General features: G+C 43.7%; 1 protein-coding gene across 12 annotated transcripts in view; it reads left to right on the top strand.

Annotated features, from left to right (window-relative positions):
• Positions 1-17,753, top strand: part of cit (citron rho-interacting serine/threonine kinase) — a 67,982-nt gene that overhangs the window by 24,829 nt on the left and 25,400 nt on the right. For 10 of the 12 annotated variants that reach the window (XM_062958413.1, XM_016996594.2, XM_062958415.1 and 7 more), the window contains 13 exons: positions 1,300-1,402; positions 2,249-2,392; positions 3,144-3,263; positions 3,525-3,704; positions 4,358-4,411; positions 5,803-5,856; positions 6,432-6,572; positions 6,805-6,930; positions 10,490-10,585; positions 12,639-12,755; positions 13,236-13,345; positions 14,777-14,951; positions 16,449-16,646. In XM_062958413.1, coding sequence (XP_062814483.1) covers positions 1,300-1,402; positions 2,249-2,392; positions 3,144-3,263; positions 3,525-3,704; positions 4,358-4,411; positions 5,803-5,856; positions 6,432-6,572; positions 6,805-6,930; positions 10,490-10,585; positions 12,639-12,755; positions 13,236-13,345; positions 14,777-14,951; positions 16,449-16,646 — 1,618 coding nt within the window. Of the gene's footprint in view, positions 1-1,299; positions 1,403-1,487; positions 2,125-2,248; positions 2,393-3,143; positions 3,264-3,524; positions 3,705-4,357; positions 4,412-5,802; positions 5,857-6,431; positions 6,573-6,804; positions 6,931-10,489; positions 10,586-12,638; positions 12,756-13,235; positions 13,346-14,776; positions 14,952-16,448; positions 16,647-17,753 lie in introns of those variants that run through there. The other 2 variants (XM_062958420.1, XM_062958418.1) reach the window with 2 other exon arrangements.

Genomic DNA, 17,753 nt, shown 5'->3' with positions numbered 1-17,753 from the left:
TGTGCAGCTGTGAATCGCTCTGTGTGTGTGAGAGTGTGTGTGTGTGTGTGTGTTCTGTTTTTATCAGGTGGGTATTTTGATAGGGAAGATGCAAACATGATGAATATCTCAATATACCAGGTGTCTTTCAGCAGAGAGCTCTAGTTTGGGAAGATATTTTCAGAGTTACATGCCAGTTAGTTGCAAAGATACAATCGGTAGTGGGGGAAGAAGACTTGCAACACTGCCCTGAGGTCCTTGGAGGAAGGGCAAGGCATAGATATCAATAATAATTAAAATAATTGTATCTTTCATCCCCACCATTCTTTTGACCAGATCTGAGGGGCTAGATTAAATTGACATTGCCTTTAAAGTCATTCTAAATATGTTTTAGGACTTGTGACGTAGCTTTTAGTAGCACGGTATTGATTCAGAAGCACTAGGATGTCCTGTTCCTCCTGCCCTGCAACTGTTGTTTCTTCCTATAAAGGATTGTTCTTTTGCTTTCATAGAATGAGTTCCTGCTCTTGAGTCACTCTCTTGGTCCTCTGAGCCATCACTTATTGTAACAAGAACAAACTGGCTGGTGTAGCCTTTCCCTTCCCTTCCCCTCCTATTGCTCTCCTTGTGCTTTCAGCTTTGTCAAGAATACCCTGGTTTTGTAAACAGTTTTTTGTAACATCTGGACCAAGACACACTAGTGTAAGAAACCAACATTGAATTAACCTAATTTACTGAAACTAGGTGGACAAATGGAAGAGGAAAGGTGAGGTGTGATAGAAATGTGTGCATAATTATTTATCTCTAACAAACTATGATAGATGATCAATGAAGGCTGAACCTGGCCCAGGATCTTTCCAAAGCCATCAAGCAAATCTGCCAGATGCTTGTCTCTCCCCTTCCCTTTCTAGAGTTTTATTATTGTGCTCTTCAAACACTTTACCAGACTCTGCAAGTTTGAAGAAATGCCTCTAGGTTCAATAGCTATAATGTGCTCTGACTGAGGGCTGTACTTAATGCTTGAAAACTCCATGTGGTCCTTTTCTTATCAACACTTTGATATTTCTTCCTTTTGTCTGACTTTTAGGCTGCAATTATTTAAAAAACGTAATGTGTTGCGATGGCCATTTTGCACATAATAATATAGCAACTGGTCTCCAAGAGATCCTGTTATGAGGCTTTAATGGCATCACAAAGTGACTTCCCTGTTGTTGGAACCGTGGCATTCTTTTACCCACCCTGCTTAGGTGCTGAAGGGTGCTCCCTTGTGTGTTTCGAAAGCGCAGATGTGTGAGTAACGTGAGTCTTTTCTTTTTCAAGGGCTGCTTTGGGCTTTGATTCTCCATCCAAGATCAACTCCATGGAAAAGAAACTTCTCCTTAAGAGCCGAGAGCTGCAAGGCGCACAGGATAAGTGCCACCAGGTATTTATTTCCATGGCCGGCCTCTCTCCTTGCTCCGGAGACCAACGACCGGTGTGTGCCAAAGGACCTGCCAGGTGCTGCTGATGCGCTCGCGGCTTCGGCGGAGCACTTTCCTCACCAGAGAGAGGGAATGGGTGCAGGCCATGTCTTCCTCTAGGCCTGTGACTAAGCGGAAGCTCTGGATCCTGCCTAGACCTGTCCTTGGCCTGGTGCTGACACTGGCTTCCAGCAGGTGGCATTCCTTTGCCAGCAAACGCTCCGCTGCTCTGGTCCTGCGCTGAATGCCACCAAGGCTCCTCTCCTCCTCCTTGGTCCTTCCATCTCTACTTCTATAACTCTTGCTTGCTTTTTACCCTGAATACCTTCTAACTCTTCCTGACAGAAAACATTGCTGGAATACACTCTAAAACTTTAACAAAAACAGTGTGCTGTTCTTTCTTTCTTTCTCTTCCTGTCCTGCCCTGGACTTGACCTCTCTGCTCCCTCGGAAGGACATGAGGGGGAGCCCTCCTCCGGTCCAAGATGGATTTGGGATAAAGCTCAAGTGACCTGTCTCGGGGGAAAAAATAATAGGAATTCAGGTGAAAAATGATTGTGGCTGCTCTGCTGACTGGGGTTCGAAGCATGACTGAATGTGAACAAACGGCGTGAATGAATGGGGTGACTTAGACTTACTGCTTTTCCTTGAGAAGGAACCGAATTCCCCAGGAGCAGAAACAATGGTATTTCAATTTAATCTGAATTCTGGCCCGGTTCTCCCAGAGACGGGCTCCTGTTTTCAAGTTGTGCGTTGACACTGTTGGGCTCTTGGGAAAGTGCTTTTAAACCTTTTGATGTTTGTTGCAGATGGAGCAGGAAATGACGCGCTTGCACCGCAGAGTATCGGAGGTGGAGGCTGTGCTCAGCCAAAAGGAGGTGGAACTGAAAGCCTCCGAGACCCAGCGATCCCTTCTTGAACAGGACCTGGCTACCTACATCACAGAATGCAGTGTGAGCCTTTCCCTGCCCCCCTGAAGCCACATACTCCTCTTGCTCTGCCAAAGCCTTGGGTTCTGTGGCTGTGTCGGTAGGGTGCATAGCGGAGGGAGTATCAGAAGGATACCCTCATTGAATAGGAAGGGTTAATTTGCCAAGTCCTGTCAGTCCGTTGACAGTATGACAGAGCAGGCAAAAAGAAACTCCACTTGGGTCTCGGTGGCTAGTGTGCAAGGTAATTTGTACTCTGAGGTAATTCTTTGGCAGTGCTGTTGTTCCCAAGTTTGTGTACAAGAAGTTTCTATGTTTCACTTTTTCCTAGAGTAGCATTGCTCATATGGAGCTCCTTTATTCTTTGCTAATTAGTTCAGCTTGCTCAAGGTTGCCTACCGTGGTTTGACCACAGATTTCTATACCGTTCCTTCCTTTAACCGGAGATGGCAGTATTGAATTAATTGCTTTCATAAATCCATGTGCTCCCCTACAGAGCTCCAGATCATGTCCTTTCAGTGCTTTAGTATAGAAAGTTCGACAGTTCAAGGACTCTCTTCAGTCTGTATTCCACAATTCATTTTCAAACCGCAGGATAGTTAATGAACATTGAAGTATCCACCAGATGATGCCCGTTGCTGCTGAAGCAGAAGACGTAAGCGGAAGGGGAACAAATATAAAGACCGCCAGTTTGCATCCTTCATTCATACTTGCTTACCTCCCTGGTGTAGCTTGATTCCCTGTTGTCCGTGTATTAAACATTTTACTTTTTCAGAGCTTAAAGCGAAGTCTGGAGCAGGCTCGAATGGAAGTATCTCAGGAGGATGACAAAGCCCTGCAGCTCCTTCATGATATCCGAGAGCAGAGTCGGAAGCTGCAGGAAATCAAAGAGCAGGTATGTGTCACTGTTGCGCCGAGGACCTGAATGGGTTACTGAATGGGTTTGCTTTGCTAGGGGGCTTCAGTATATACGCCGCTCTGTGTGTGTGCCCCGCCTCTTTCCTTAATGACAGGGGACACGGATATATTGTGCCGCGGGAGACAGGGTGCTTCATTTGGGACAATGTTTTCCTTCATGTGCCGTTCTTTGCGCTGCTTTGGTTGTCATGTTTTCTTGGGGTTCTCTAAAGGGTGCCGCCCCGGCTTCCTTCCGCAGGAGTACCAAGCCCAGGTGGAAGAGATGAGGCTGATGATGAACCAGTTAGAAGAAGATCTCATTTCTGCTCGTAGACGGAGCGATCTTTATGAATCGGAGCTGAGAGAGTCCCGGCTGGCTGCAGAAGAGTTCAAGCGTAAAGCCACCGAGTGTCACAACAGGCTGCAGAAGGTAGCAAAGGTCAGGTTTCCAAACTTTTCTCTTTCAGCATTTTCACCATTGAGCACCCTTTGCATCCAAAAGATAGAAACTTGGATTTCTTTGTAGGAGTTCTGATAGTTGCTTTACTTTTTGATCATGAATAGTATAATAAGTGGAAAGAAGCAGGAAGTACTTTGATGTTGCTTTAAACACCCAAACACAGAGACTTCTGATAGTCATTAGTTTCTATCTTTAAAAATCATTTACTTTTCACTTTGTCACGTGATATATATTTTTTAGCTTGGGTGTATCCATCCTCTGGTGGGGGTAAAGGGCATTTTTCTTAATATCGTGTAAATGAATTGGAATTGATATATCTACTCCAAATATATTCGTTCTTTGTGGAGGGAATTATTCTGTTCCGACCACTTCTCTCACAAGCACTTCTTGTTCCAACACATTCAGCTGAATAATGGAACTGGCCAGAAGAATAATTGAACAATTTTGAGCAACAGAACAGTCGTTTTAGTTTGACTGTATTCTTTGTTCTAAATATCAGTAATTTTTAAAGAAACTTTTTATGATCTGTTGAAAGCTGTACTTGTTAATGTTCATGTAGAGTGTTTGGAAATGAGAAATTGTGTAGATATCATTTGCGATGTGTACATTTTCTTCTATCTGTGGTGTTATAGGTTAAAGACCAAGGGAAAACAGAAGTCGGAGAACTGTATTCCAAACTAGAGAGGGTATGTTTTCTATATGCCATCCTACTGATCAAAAAATTAAAAATTGAGCTTTTTAGTAGATGTGATTTTATTTTGATTTTCATTGTAGTGGTGTTTGTGATTTCACCCATCCTCATGAGATCTGGACCTTGTGAGACTGTCGAATTAAAATGTAGACTGTGACAAAGTTTTCAATGATCCCTCAGTGCCTTCATGGCAAAGCTGAGAACGTGTGGTGGAATTGTCACGAAATTGGCTTTGGAAGAGTAGCTGCTTGGGCCATTTGTGTCATTTCAAGCAGTATGAATTGAAGTAGATATCCATGTGCTGATGAAGAAAATGTAGAATTAGGAAGAGTAGCATCTTATTAAAAATGAGAGGAAAACCATGAAAATAGGGACACTCAGAGGCAGAGAAACAATTAAGAATGAAGGTGAGAGAACAGGAAGTGGGAGAAATCTCCCCCTCGGGAGGGAAATCTCACTCCTGGAAGAGTTATTGTCATGGGGAAAAGGTATCTCCACCGAAGCTTTATCACCAACCCTTGTTTCCACAACAAGCCACATTTTTCAAAATCCAATGATCACAGGGACATAAAATTAGGTGAAATCTTTTAAACAGGGACACAGACAGCAAAACAAACACCACAGGGGTGTTAACCCTTCCCTATGCTGTCCAAAGCTATAAAAAAGATATACTTTTGGCTGGAGTTGCACTTAAAAATGCACCAATTCCAACTTACAAACAAATTCAATTTAAGAACAAACCTATAGAAGCAATCTTGTCCGTAACTTGAGAACTGCCTGTATACTGTATAGCTTCTTGGATTATTTTTGGATAACCTCTGAACCACCATGGTTTTCCATCCCTATTCTAGGTGTTAGACTAATAGGATAATTCTATACAAAGTTGGCATATTGTCTGAGTGGTAGAGGCTCTGTCTAGTTCTAGAGTAAATCCATGGAAATGGAATGGAATTTATTAGGCATCTCTTGGATAATCCCATTGATATCAGTGAGTCTGTTCCAGTTTATAATGGGTCTTACAATGGGCTTTAACCCAGTTAATCCTTTCTATTATCAGATGTTTTTCCGCAGACTTCCTTGCAAAGATTCAGAGCTTATCCCTCATTTTTAACCTGAAAATTGCAACCTAGTCATTCTCGGTAACAAACTGTTGCCTCACCTTGCATTGACTTGAGTCCCCCTTTCACTCCCTTGGAAGGTTAGAGGCGCTTCTTCAAGGCTGATGCAAAAGAGGGAGATGCGTGTGGGGGTGGAGGGTTAAATAGTCATTACGCTGAAAGGGAAATAAAAGGGAAACGAATATTGGAAAAGGAAATGAAACATAGCATTAGAGCTGCCTCCTGAGGTATTCTCCCACCTCTTCTTTGCCTCCCTTTGTTCCGGCAGATCAATGCAGAACAGCAAGTCAAAATCCAGGAGCTGCAGGAGAAGCTGACCAAGGTAAGAGCTGAGGACTTGTCTTAAAGATCCTGTTCTTTGGTTTTGTTTTAAAGTTTGGGGGGTGGGCGGGGGAGGTGTTCTATTTTTCTATGCATTTCAGTCTTCTCCCCTTTAAGATTTTCCCTTCAAGTCATCTTGAGCAGAGGAAGGGATGGTCTCTTGTATTCCAAAACACCTTTAGTCACTCTAAAGATCGAGAAGGGAAAAGGGTGGCTGGAGGACAGGGAATGGGGCTGGGGCCTGCCATTGTGATGATCTCAGTATCTCTCAGTTTCACAACGTGTCATCTGATGTTTATTTTTATATCAATGTTGTAACAGAATTGAAATATTAAAAGGAAGATGCCTGAGGCTGTTAGGAATGCTGGGAGCTGAAGTCCAAAATGCCCAGGGGGCCTAAGTTTGCCACACCTGATTTAAACTGTGAAGTTGCACTTTGCTCATTTGTATATTTTGTTGGATCAACAGGACTATTTTGTTCTAACCATGTAGTTGGTTGTAATAGAAGCAGAAAGTTTTACACATGTACAAGATGGCGAGCTTTGATAGCCATCATTTCTCTCTCTCTTATTTCAGGCTATGAAGGCCAGCTCAGAGGCCACCGAACTCCTCCAGAACATCCGCCAAGCAAAAGAGAGAGCCGAGAAGGAGCTGGAGAAATTGCAAAACCGGGAAGACTCAACTGAAGGCATGAAGAAGAAACTGCTTGAGGCGGAGGTGAGCAACATCATAATAGATAGGCCTCTGAACACCTCAAACTTGGCTTGTTGGCTAACTGTAGTTAGTGTGAATGAACCATGAAACTGAGATTTAAACTTAGCCCGCAACAATAGCTTTCAATCTCTTCTTGCTTGCATCTGAAGTGGGAAGCCCTGTGCTTGCGTTCTACTGGCAGCGATGGTTGTTTGTTCCATGTAGCTTCAATTCTGTCTTTCTGAACGTTGGGCAGGAAAGGCGCCATTCTCTGGAGAACCAAGTGAAGCGCCTGGAGACTGTGGAACGCAGAGAGAACCGGCTGAAAGAAGACATCCAGACAAAATCTCAGCAGATTCAGCAGATGGCAGATAAAATTCTGGTGCGTTGTATTTTAAGAAATGGTTGAGGTTGGGGGTGAGATTGCAAGAGCAGGCAATGACTCCAAAAGACACGTGTGTGAAGATGTGGGATGACTAAGGCTGGCAGTGGCACGAAAATGTGGTAATTTGTGACTATTCCAATTGCTAAGGGACTATCGTGGCAGAGGTTTATTATTGCAGCATGAATGGGCAGATTTTGGCAATGTAGGATCAACTGCCATTTTTGAAATATTTTTTTCACTTGAATGTCTTCATCTTGAGACAGGTGTAAAATAGTTGCCAAGGGTTTTGGTAAAAAAGAAGGAGGAAGAACCAATTGCCCGATGCACTCCATAAACTGGAGCATTAGACATTTACAAGGACAAAAATGACAGGCTCATTTGGAGGGGGAAAGATTGATCTGGTGATTACTTTGGGAAGCTCCCTGGTCTGCTGCAAATCACCCAGTAAGCTCCATGCCCCTCCTTTGACCATTTCAAGATTATAGTAGTAGTGCTGCAGTGCAACTAAGTCCATTGTACATACATCCCTCTTGTCATAACTCTACCAACCTTTGATGTGAGAACAAGAAAGAGGGAACTACTCAGAACCCACTGGTGTGATGTAGGTCCCAGTCAAACCTCTCCTGAATCCCAGTCCCCCTGCTCCCATTCCCAAGTTCTCTGTGGCTTTGGTGGAACCCATTCTGCAGTGCCATCATGCCATGCTTGCCATCGAAGCGGTTAAAATCCCAGTTGCTCCAACAGAAGCTTTGCGAATCAAAGCATGTTTCCTAAACTCCTCACCAATCCTGTGTTGTGAGTTGTTTGACAATAAAATCTGTAGAGCCCAGCTTGGGAAGGCTTGGCAGGCTCCTCTGCTTCCCGATGTCTGCTCTGTTTTCTGTGCTGGAGAAGAACAACATGAGTCATTGTAACTTCTCCTGAGAAAATTGTTTTGCAATCCAGCTTCTGCCATGCATTTTCTCTTCTAAGCAGAATGTCAAGCTTGCCGGGATCCTCATTTTTTCACATTATTTGCTTGTTTGAGAGGGATTTGGGTGCAGAAGAACCTGGATTTGTTTTTTTGTACTGTATGATCAATTTGTGTAACTTGGAGTTGTTTTGCATCCCTTAAGAACGTGCACCATGCTGGAACAGAACAAAACCTCTTCCGAGGCCACATTTACTTCCCATAGTGGTCAATTAGATGCCTCTGGGAGAGCCACTAGCAGGACAATGAGGACAAAAGGACAATAGGGTCCTTCCACTCATGTTTCCCAGCAACTAGCCTTGAGAGTCGGGCTGCCTCTGTTACTAGAAAGAATACGCAGCCATGATGTACGTGCCATTAATAGAGTTCTTGTCCATGTGTTTGTCTAATCCCCGTTTGAAGTACCACACTGCATCACGTCGCAGGACTTTCCATCGTTGTAGTGTATACTGTGCGAAAAAATACTTCCCATGTTTGATATCTGGCATATCCCCAAACTGTTAGTATTGAGTGCATACGTGCAAAATGCAGGGATCCTGGAAGGCTGAGCTAATGTTTCCAGAAATAAAATGTAGAAGCCAAAACCTCTGCAGTGCTTCAAAGTGTAAATATGCAGGATGATTTTCCAGAGGAAATAAGTAGACAATTCAAGTGATGGTGCATTGAAATGTATGTCATTCCAACTGCTGGCTGAAATGGTCTTAATTCTTTTCTCTAGAAGTTGATAGTCACGAAGCTGCCTTTGTGGGGGCTTTTGCCCATCTTCTGTGGCTTGGTGAGGATCCAGGTTAGAACAGAATTCAGTTGAAAGCCAAAAAAGAGAAAGGGAAGGGGGCTGGCTGAAAGGAGAAATCGTTTTCCTGTTTACTTATACCAGGCAAAATGATGAAGCTTCTCATCTCATATACGGAGGAAGTAGAGCTGATGGATGCTGCCAAATTGATGAGATAATAGGCTTGGTTTCCATGCCTCCCCGCCCCCCCGACAAAGAAATGCTTTTCACATACAGTCTCTAAGATCTGAAGTGGCCCTCAGCGGACAGGGCATTAGCGACATTACAAAGGGCAAAGTAGACAAATGCAGACCTGATCTTGCTTAATGGAGTCTCTGGATGAGTCAGACAAGCCAGCCTCCAGATACAGCATTATGCTTCCTCTGTTGTGTTGGTGCTGAGAGTGGTCCTGGAGATGGGCTCCAGCGTTGGCTGGTGACAAGAGTCAAGCAAGCTGCGATTCCGCTTTTCTGGAGGGATCTGTCCCTTTTGTGAGCTATCCGAGCTGATATAGACATGTTCCAAATTCAGGGAGGCTGCTGGCAATATTAAAAGAATGTCTTCCAAATCCTTTCAGTTCTGCTGGATGAGGAACACTTCTGTCCAGGGTATCTTCTCTGGAGTCTTTGGGACTCCAAAGCTGGGAGCTGTCTTTCTTTCTGGTGTGGCCAGCCACTGCCACAGCCTCAGAGAAGTTGTCTCCGCCTTAAAGAAATGAAGCTGAAGCTTGGAAGCCCTCAACATCAGCCCCAGGTCCACTGCTGTTTGCTTGGGTGGAGAAACTGGTTGTTATAGTGGTATAGTCTCATTTTGCTGTCTTCAAGATGAGCCGGCTGTCGAAGGTCCAAATCTTGGACCTCACAGTTTCAAACTAAACGATTTTTACCCGAGAGACCAAAAAAACCTACTGCTGGTCATAGGAATCACCACAGAATGAAGTAGTCTGATGTGGCAGAAGGCCACTTCCTATGCTTCTACATTGCTGGAGAAATAAGATCACTTTTCTGAGCAGGAGAGATTCTGCTAGAAGTGGGGTCTGCTTTTGAAAGCGATGGGAATGAGACAAAAGCATTCCCAAGTATACGTTTTGTCTGGGCTTTGGAGGAGTGTAGGTGGATGCTGTCAGTGGCTATGGTAACAGAAGCAGGGGCAGCTGAGTAGGAGTCGCTGGAGGAGAACAAGCTTTCAAGTGAATTCTCTCTGTCCCAAGTCTATTTTGCCTCTAAGCAGGCAGGCTTTGACTTTGCGGAAGGGTCCTCTGTGTGTACATACTCCTTGCCAAAGCAGGGTGTGAACCTTTTAATAAGTAATGCAATGTCGGGAGATAGTGTGTTATATGTATTGCTTCTCTATACTACCCGCCTTCTTTGCAGGGCTCTTTGTAGGTGACTCTCAGGATGGTGGAGATGCTTCCATTTTACCAACTGTGTCTAAACAGATGATTGCTTTATGTTAACCGGATGCCAATTTGCCCAAAGCGTGCTTGGCGCCATGTCTGTCCTTTAGCTGAGTGCGATCTTCACAGCAGGACCAATGGTTAGTTGGCTAAAGAAATGCCTGCTGGAATTAGGAAGGAAATCTGTTTCAACAGTTTTTAAATATGTTGCTATCTGGTCAGTGGCCAGGGATGCAGCTTCCAAGAGTCGGTCACTAGCCAATTCCTGTCCCCTTCATGCTCAGTGCAAGAAAAACAAATTTTGAAGGGACAATAAATTCATGAAATGAAGAAAATAGTGTGTGTGTGTGGATTTCATGAGTGTGCACTTCTCTAGTCTTTCCTTATGCTTTGGTTGTGCTTAATATGTTGCTTCTAGGAACTAGAGGAGAAGCATCGAGAGGCACAGCTTGCTGCCCAGCACCTGGAGTTGCATCTGAAACAGAAGGAACAGATGTATGAAGAGAGGCTCAAAGTAAGGATACCTTCTATTCTCATTGGGCACAGATTAGCTAAGGCACAGTTCTCTGTGATGATTTTTGGATCCCCTGCTTGTCTTGCTCCTCCATTGCTGCAGTGGGTGTTTGGAGCAAGTACCCATAGACTCCATGACCCGTGTCTTACGAAGGAGACCCTTGGCTTTGCAGGAGGGACTGGATGGTGCCAGCTCTTTACTATTTTAATTCCATGTGCTCTTTAAAGGATATCAGAAGCTCTCCAGCATGGATGAGCAAAGTACAACCTTCCTCCTGTTCTGAAAAGGCAGTTCTCCTCAGTCAGTAGCAAGGCTGTTCAGCAACTTCTGTGGGCTCCCAAATTGCCCATCTGGATATAATGGATACTTTTGGGGGAGGTTTGAAATGCCCTGGGTGCCAGAAGTGGTTTTGTTAATGCTGTTTCAGAAGGGTTTGTTTCTCCACTGTTTTCCCGATGTCAATTGCCTGCTTGGCTCCAACGGAGACAGGCTCTTGCCTGCTGTTTCTTCTGGGAAAAAAGCAGAGGCTCTGAGTAGTTGGGAGGGGAAATGGAAGAAGAAGCCCTGTGCTCAGGTCACATTGCCAGCCAAATGTCACAGAGCCATGCCAACCGCAAATGAATCCAAAGCACATCTCCTTCTTTTTGTCACTGTTATTCAGCAGCACCTTGATGAAATTACGCCATGTCTCTCTCTGAAATGGTAGGCACCACTTAAATTACGGGAGCCCAATTAGGCCCTTTCAGTCCTTTATTCTCTTCCTCCTCCTTTCATTAGGTGTTCTGGACAGGGCCACTGTGTATTTGCACAATAATGAGGAGAAACTTGGGGACTGCTTGAAAGCACTTTGCTTAAAATGTGAGGCGAGTCTCCTAGAGATGATGTTTAATGAAAGGAAAATGTCATGTGGGATGGAATGGACTTATGGATGTCAACCTGACACAGACTTGCCAATCAAGGACCGGCATTGCATAGAGCTCTGAAGTGCTTGATTTCAGCTCTGGCAGAATACAGGACCATTAAACATTCAACTGCATAATATTTCTGCAGGAAATACTCGCTTTAATTATTTCTCAAAAATGAAGTTCTTTTTTATGTTATGAAAGAGTCACATTAACTGGATGGTGGTAGGAAAAAGGTGGCTATCACAACACATCAGCAAAGGTTACCAATCTGTGGCTAAGGGATGCCACAGTGCAGGGGACACCTGCAGGCTGTTTAATTGTGGGTCTTTGCTCTCAAAGATATCCAAGAGAACTATGAATCCCTTTCTATTAAGAGAGGAAGGGTGAGTGAAGGGACTATGCATGTTGCAGGCTGCAAAACCAACAGCCAAAGAGCCTTGGAGGACACTTTGCCCAGCCTTCTGTTCGGCTGTGGATTCCTTTATAGAGAAGCGCTCTCTCACTCGGCAAGCTGCGATGGCTTGCTTTGTGCAATGGATTTTGGGAGCTCTTAGAGGTGGCAGAGCGTGAGACAGTTCTGCCCAGTGGGGTGCACTCTGCCAGATGTGTTTTTGATGGTTTGAGTGAGACTTCTGGGTCAGGCCTTCTGCTCCAAAAGGTGAACTCTGCCGCTAACTCTGCCACATGCATATCCCCCAGTAATTCTTCATGTGACTTGAGGGAAGAGTCTCCCACTGATATGCAAACACAAGAATCTGTCTTTTCTATTGCATTAAACTACTGGCCTCTCCACTGACGTATTGCCTGCCATGTAGGTGGTGGCATTCAAAGCTCGAGGCAGCCGTTTATCAGTCTTGCAATGTGAATTCATGTAGCAGAAGATGGCAAGGACTCCATTCACAAAGGATATGCTCTGCCACAGTCTGTGATGCTTCTTCTATGGAAGCGGGAAGGAGATAGTTCTGTGGCAGAGCACCTGAAGGAGTCCCATGTTCAATCCCGGACACTGAAAGTCTGCAGATTCTGTATCTTTTGGGCACAAGGCATCTGCTTACATTTCTAGCTATTTTCTTTGAATTGGCCCTAGTGTTACTTGGGAATCATCCTGTGGATGAGTTTGGCCAAAATGTTTGTTTCTGTTAATTTAGGTGCTTGACAATCAGATGAAAAAAGATCTAGCAGACAAAGACGCGCTTGAGAATATATTGAGGAAACATGAGGAAGAAGCCCGTGAGAAATGCAAAGTACTTACTGAACAAAAAGCGGTACGTGAAGACGTCATCACGTTGGGTTATGGATCCTGCTCATACGCAATATTCACAGTTTTCCTTGCAAGGCAATGTAGACACATAATACACTTTTTAATTGTGTTCCATATATTAATTGCATTGCATTTGATATTTCATCTAACATAAGGGGTGCCACTCTAAATCAGACCAAAGCCCTTTCTATTGCGCATTTTGCTTCCACAATGGCCAACCAGATATAATGTAATAATAATAATAATAATAATAATAATAATAATATAATAACAACAACAACAACAATAATATATTTATTACTCACCTCTTGCTGCAGCAAAAGGCGGGGTACAACATTGTTAGAAATTTTTATGGCCTCATACCAGAAGTTCAAAACAGGGGAAGGAGGGTATTGTGAGACCTATATTTAAAAAATTGACTTTTTCAGGCTGTGCCCAGAACATAGTTCAGAAGCCACATTAATAGGAGATGTCTGTCTTTCAGATGATCAATGCGATGGATTCAAAGATTAGATCTCTGGAACAGAGGATAGTAGAATTGTCTGAAGCTAATAAGATTGCAGCAAACAGCAGCCTGTTTACGCAAAGAAACATGTAAGCATCACCACTGCTCTTGAGTTGTCTTTTTTGTTCAAGTTCCCTGGAGAAACCTAGCAATGCCTTTTGCTGTCAGCAAAGAAACTCTTGTTTTCTTTTCACAAAGAGTCATTGACTTGAGAGTGTTTTTCTCCTCTGGCTGAAAGGAAATGCGCTCCCGTTCCGTGGGCAATTTGTGTGCTTTGCTGCTGTGGCCAGCTTAAGTTGCCCTATTAACTTGGGATGCTGTCTCAAGCTGTGATGGGTCTGATTCCCTCCATTTTTTGTGAGGTGCCAGGTAATGTTATTTTTAGTTCACTTTGAGAGGCTAAGTTCTGAAAGAGGGAAGTGGAGAGAGCAAAGATTGCATGAGCTGAAATCTGATTGTTAGTCCTAATTAGAGTCAATCAGTCGAATCACTGGAAATGTACTGCATCTCTTCTAATTGGGGCTAACAATAGCACCGAGCTTTCTACACAGAATTCTAGCTTCAGCTGAAAAAATAATAACAATTTCTTCATACTGTATGACATGATCTTGAACGTTTTTAGTCAAGTGGGAGGGGAAAAGTCAATCACTTTGCACTGGGCTCCACGGCCTGAATTTCATGGCAAGAGTAAAGTTATCATATCCTTTCTAACCCTTAGCCCTGTATATGGGGTTCACCCCAGGCTTCTGTTTCTACATTGTGATGCAGACTGAATTTGCCTTTTGAGAAGATGTTTTCTATTACAGATTTTTGTCTGTACATTGTAGTCGAAAGATGTCTTCCTGGTCAGCTTTCAGGATGGTTAAGATCTGTTATGTTCTGGAGTCGATCTGTGTTTAACACTAACCATGGTTCCTTTTCAACTGTGATTTGTGAAGGGGCTTTTGGCAAACCTTGATCAAACACCATGTGGGTCTTAATCGTGATGACAAGAATGAGGCTAGGAAGCGATAATACAGGATGCCACAGCTGCCCTGAATCTCCTCTGAAGTCTGTACTCTAAACTAAGGATCCCAGCTATCCCATTTTCTCAAGAACCTTCTAGGGAAACTTGGGATTTTGCCAAGGATTGGCAAGGAGGAATATTGCCAACCAGAAGGGAAGCAAGAGGAAGTAAATGGTGTTCCTTTAGCTCAGAGTGAGAGGAGGGGCAGCATGTTTGGTTAGGATCCTTTTGCACTTTGTCCTAGTTGTAGAAATAGCTAATTTTTATTACACAAACACCCAAAGTTTTCTGAAAGTATAGACTGCCGAGCGACATGATTGCCTCTGCCAGCAGCCTGGTGACAAGTGTGCTTCTCATGAAATGTTTCCAAGGAACTCTTTCCCATGAGCATTTAAGGAGGTAGGATCCACTCCGCTGCTGCACCAGCCTAGGTTCATCCTCTTTCCCTTGCTCCTCAATGACGGGACAGGCTGTTGAACTAGATTTGCATCTCCCCCTACCCCCGACTTTTCAGGAAAGCCCAAGAAGAAATGATTTCTGAGCTCCGACAGCAGAAGTTTTATCTGGAAACTCAAGCCGGAAAGTTAGAGGCCCAAAACAATAAACTGGAGGAACAATTGGAGAAGATCACGCATCAGGACCACACCGATAAGACGCGCCTGTTGGAGCTGGAAACTCGGTTGCGAGAGGTAAACACTGGCTTTAACGATTCCTGCTGTTTGTTTTGCTGTTTATTAGTATTTCACTTTAGTTTTCTAGGGGTTTCTGGTAATTTTAGACCAAAAAAGAACTGCAATTTAATGGCGACTTAATTTGTGCCATAAGCGTGGCAGCTTTAGATGTTGCCTTCTGTAAGTGAATGAAGATCAAAATTGTGAAACTCCTTAATGCATCTACAACTTTAGCATAAGAGAAATGGGCGAACGGCTTGAATCAATGTGGTTAGCAGTCCTTAAAATGGCTTTCTTTGCCACTGTGTTTTTTGCTAAAATTTGGCATCGCTGTCCACGAGAGCAGCTTGTAAGTAGGATTTGGACAGTAGCTAACCATGTAGTGCTTTTGGACATCAAGTATTTATACGCTCATTTCCCTTCAGAGCGAGATGTACAACTCTGTTTGGGGTGACTATCTTCAATCTTTATTTATCCCAGCCAATTATCATAAATATTTGGAAGCTTTTAATTATTGAGAAATGACAAATGCTGAACATTTCTTGCCAGATATAATTGGCTTTGGGTTCTGACAATGATTTATTCCTAATGCTTGTTGAACTACTGCTCAAGGAAAAAAAATATAAGAGTAGGAGAGGGACTGATAGTTTAGCAAGGCTTGTATGGATCATGGTAAGAGGATCCTCAAGGGAGAGTGGCCATATTAGTACATCACGTTAAGCCATGGTTTATATAAACCATGGTTTGTTGCTCTAGAAATAAATGTTCCACCAGAGGAACAATGTGTTTTTCCTGCTTCTAGTTTGTCTCAGCTCACATTTGAGAAAAGGCATTCAAATTATTGCATAAATTCTATGGGATGCCAAACTGAATTCAAGATCAGGCCGATTTCAACAGACTTGAAGTTCCAGGGACACCCACCAGCATATGTGATAGGATGATGATGATGATGATGACCATTATTTTTTGTATCCCGCTTTTTCTCTCTACTAAAGACTCAAAGTGGCTCACAGTAAAATGAATATTATACAATTTAAACCCTAAAAATATACAGACATTAACATGGAATGAAATAATAACTGCATTAAAATAATCAGTTAAAACTCTCAAAACTGTTTAAAAACCTATTCATAGCTAAAACCACAGCACCCCCTGACTTGATCTGAAAAATCTCCTTCTTTAAAAGAATTATCAGTGCCTTCTGGGACTTAATTCAGTAGCTTTTTTCCACTGTGAATACAACAAAATCCAAAACCCACAAACACTGATAAGCTTTTCGGGCCAACTCTAATGCGCAAAAGACTCCATCGTTGCTCAATTTCATTGGCCCATAAATGTATCACTGATGGTGAGGTCTGGATTTTGTTGCATTCATACTAGAAGACATCTATTTCAGTCTTAACTCCCAGAAGGCACAGAAAGAAGTGCAGTTTTCCCCTGGGCTTTGCTGGAAGCTCTGAAGTAGACTTGCATTTGGGTGTTTGCGGGTATCAATGCTGTATTTGAACTCTTCAGGTAAGCCTTGAGCATGAAGAGCAAAAACTGGAACTGAAGCGGCAGCTCACCGAATTGCAGCTCACCCTGCAAGAGCGGGAGTCTCAGATCTCCGGCTTGCAGGCGACCCGGGCAGCCCTGGAAAGCCAGCTGCGGGAGGCAAAAACTGAGCTGGAGGAGACCACCGCCGAGGCAGAAGAGGAAATCCAAGCTCTGACGGTAAGCTGGAGGATTCTGGGCCAAGAGTGAGGTGCCCTTCCCTCAAAATGTGCTCTTTCAGTGTGCGTTTGAAATGGCTGTATTCAGAAGTGTGCCATGGGTTGCTGCCACTGATTCCTAGATGGCTTAGCTTGATAATATTCTGCTGTGGGTTGTTCAAAACGTGCCTTTGAGAGACAAACACTTGTGATATGGGTAAGTCCCCAAAAGTGATCGCTTTCTCTGGAAATGGAAATAGGTCTGACCAAGTGGGAGAGGGACATCCTTGCGAGAGCTAGAAGGTACCCTCTGTTCTTGAAATTGATCATGTTTCAGAAACCTGAAGCAGATTCATGTACCAAAGTACCTTCAAGACACATTTTCACCTGGAGAAAGGGACTTCCAGGCTGTCACTAGTCTGATGGCCATTTCGGTTCCATGAAGGTACCCAGCGACGGTGCTTTTAGAGCCCTCCTTTGGGTCACCAGCCTCCTGCCTTTGCCACACACTTTGAGAAGAGATGCAACTCTGTGTCAGTTGACATGTTGGTACATAATCTGGCCAAAAAGGCATTTAAAGCTAAGCTGTTAAAGAGAGGGAAGAGCAGAAATGTTCCATTGGTGAACCGTCCTCTTTGAAAGAGGCTTCCTGGTGAGACAAAGTACACTCTTCTGAAAGATACAGCCAAAACCATTTCTGTCTGATCTGAAACAGAGGTTAAGCAGACCGGGCCTTTTCAATATAGAGTTCTCAGTGCCTTAAAAGGGATGAGCCACTTTAGCCCTGAATATTCAGGAGCATTCTTGCCTGTATCTTGAGTTGTTCTTTGATTTCAGAATCTCAGCTGGTAATGGCTTCCAGCTGTGACCTGTTCTTCCCAGACTTTCCAACAGATTCTGGAACAACATATGCCCTAGTTCCTTTTTTGACCACTTCTCGATGGTTACACAACCAAATTCACTACCTCGGGCATTGAAATACTCTTTTGAGAGGCAGAGCTTTGAGGATCAGATCTAGCAACTATTCACTAACTGGAAGCCATGCTGAATCCCCTTCGGGGTGAGATGGAGCAGGGTAGAAATACAGTAAATAATAATCAAATAGTAAAGGCCAGCTCTCTGTGGATTT

Source organism: Anolis carolinensis, chromosome X (genome assembly GCF_035594765.1).
Source record: "Anolis carolinensis isolate JA03-04 chromosome X, rAnoCar3.1.pri, whole genome shotgun sequence".
NCBI lineage: Eukaryota > Metazoa > Chordata > Lepidosauria > Squamata > Dactyloidae > Anolis > Anolis carolinensis.
Note: the sequence above shows the minus strand (reverse complement) of the source record. Positions and strands in the feature narration are given on the sequence as shown.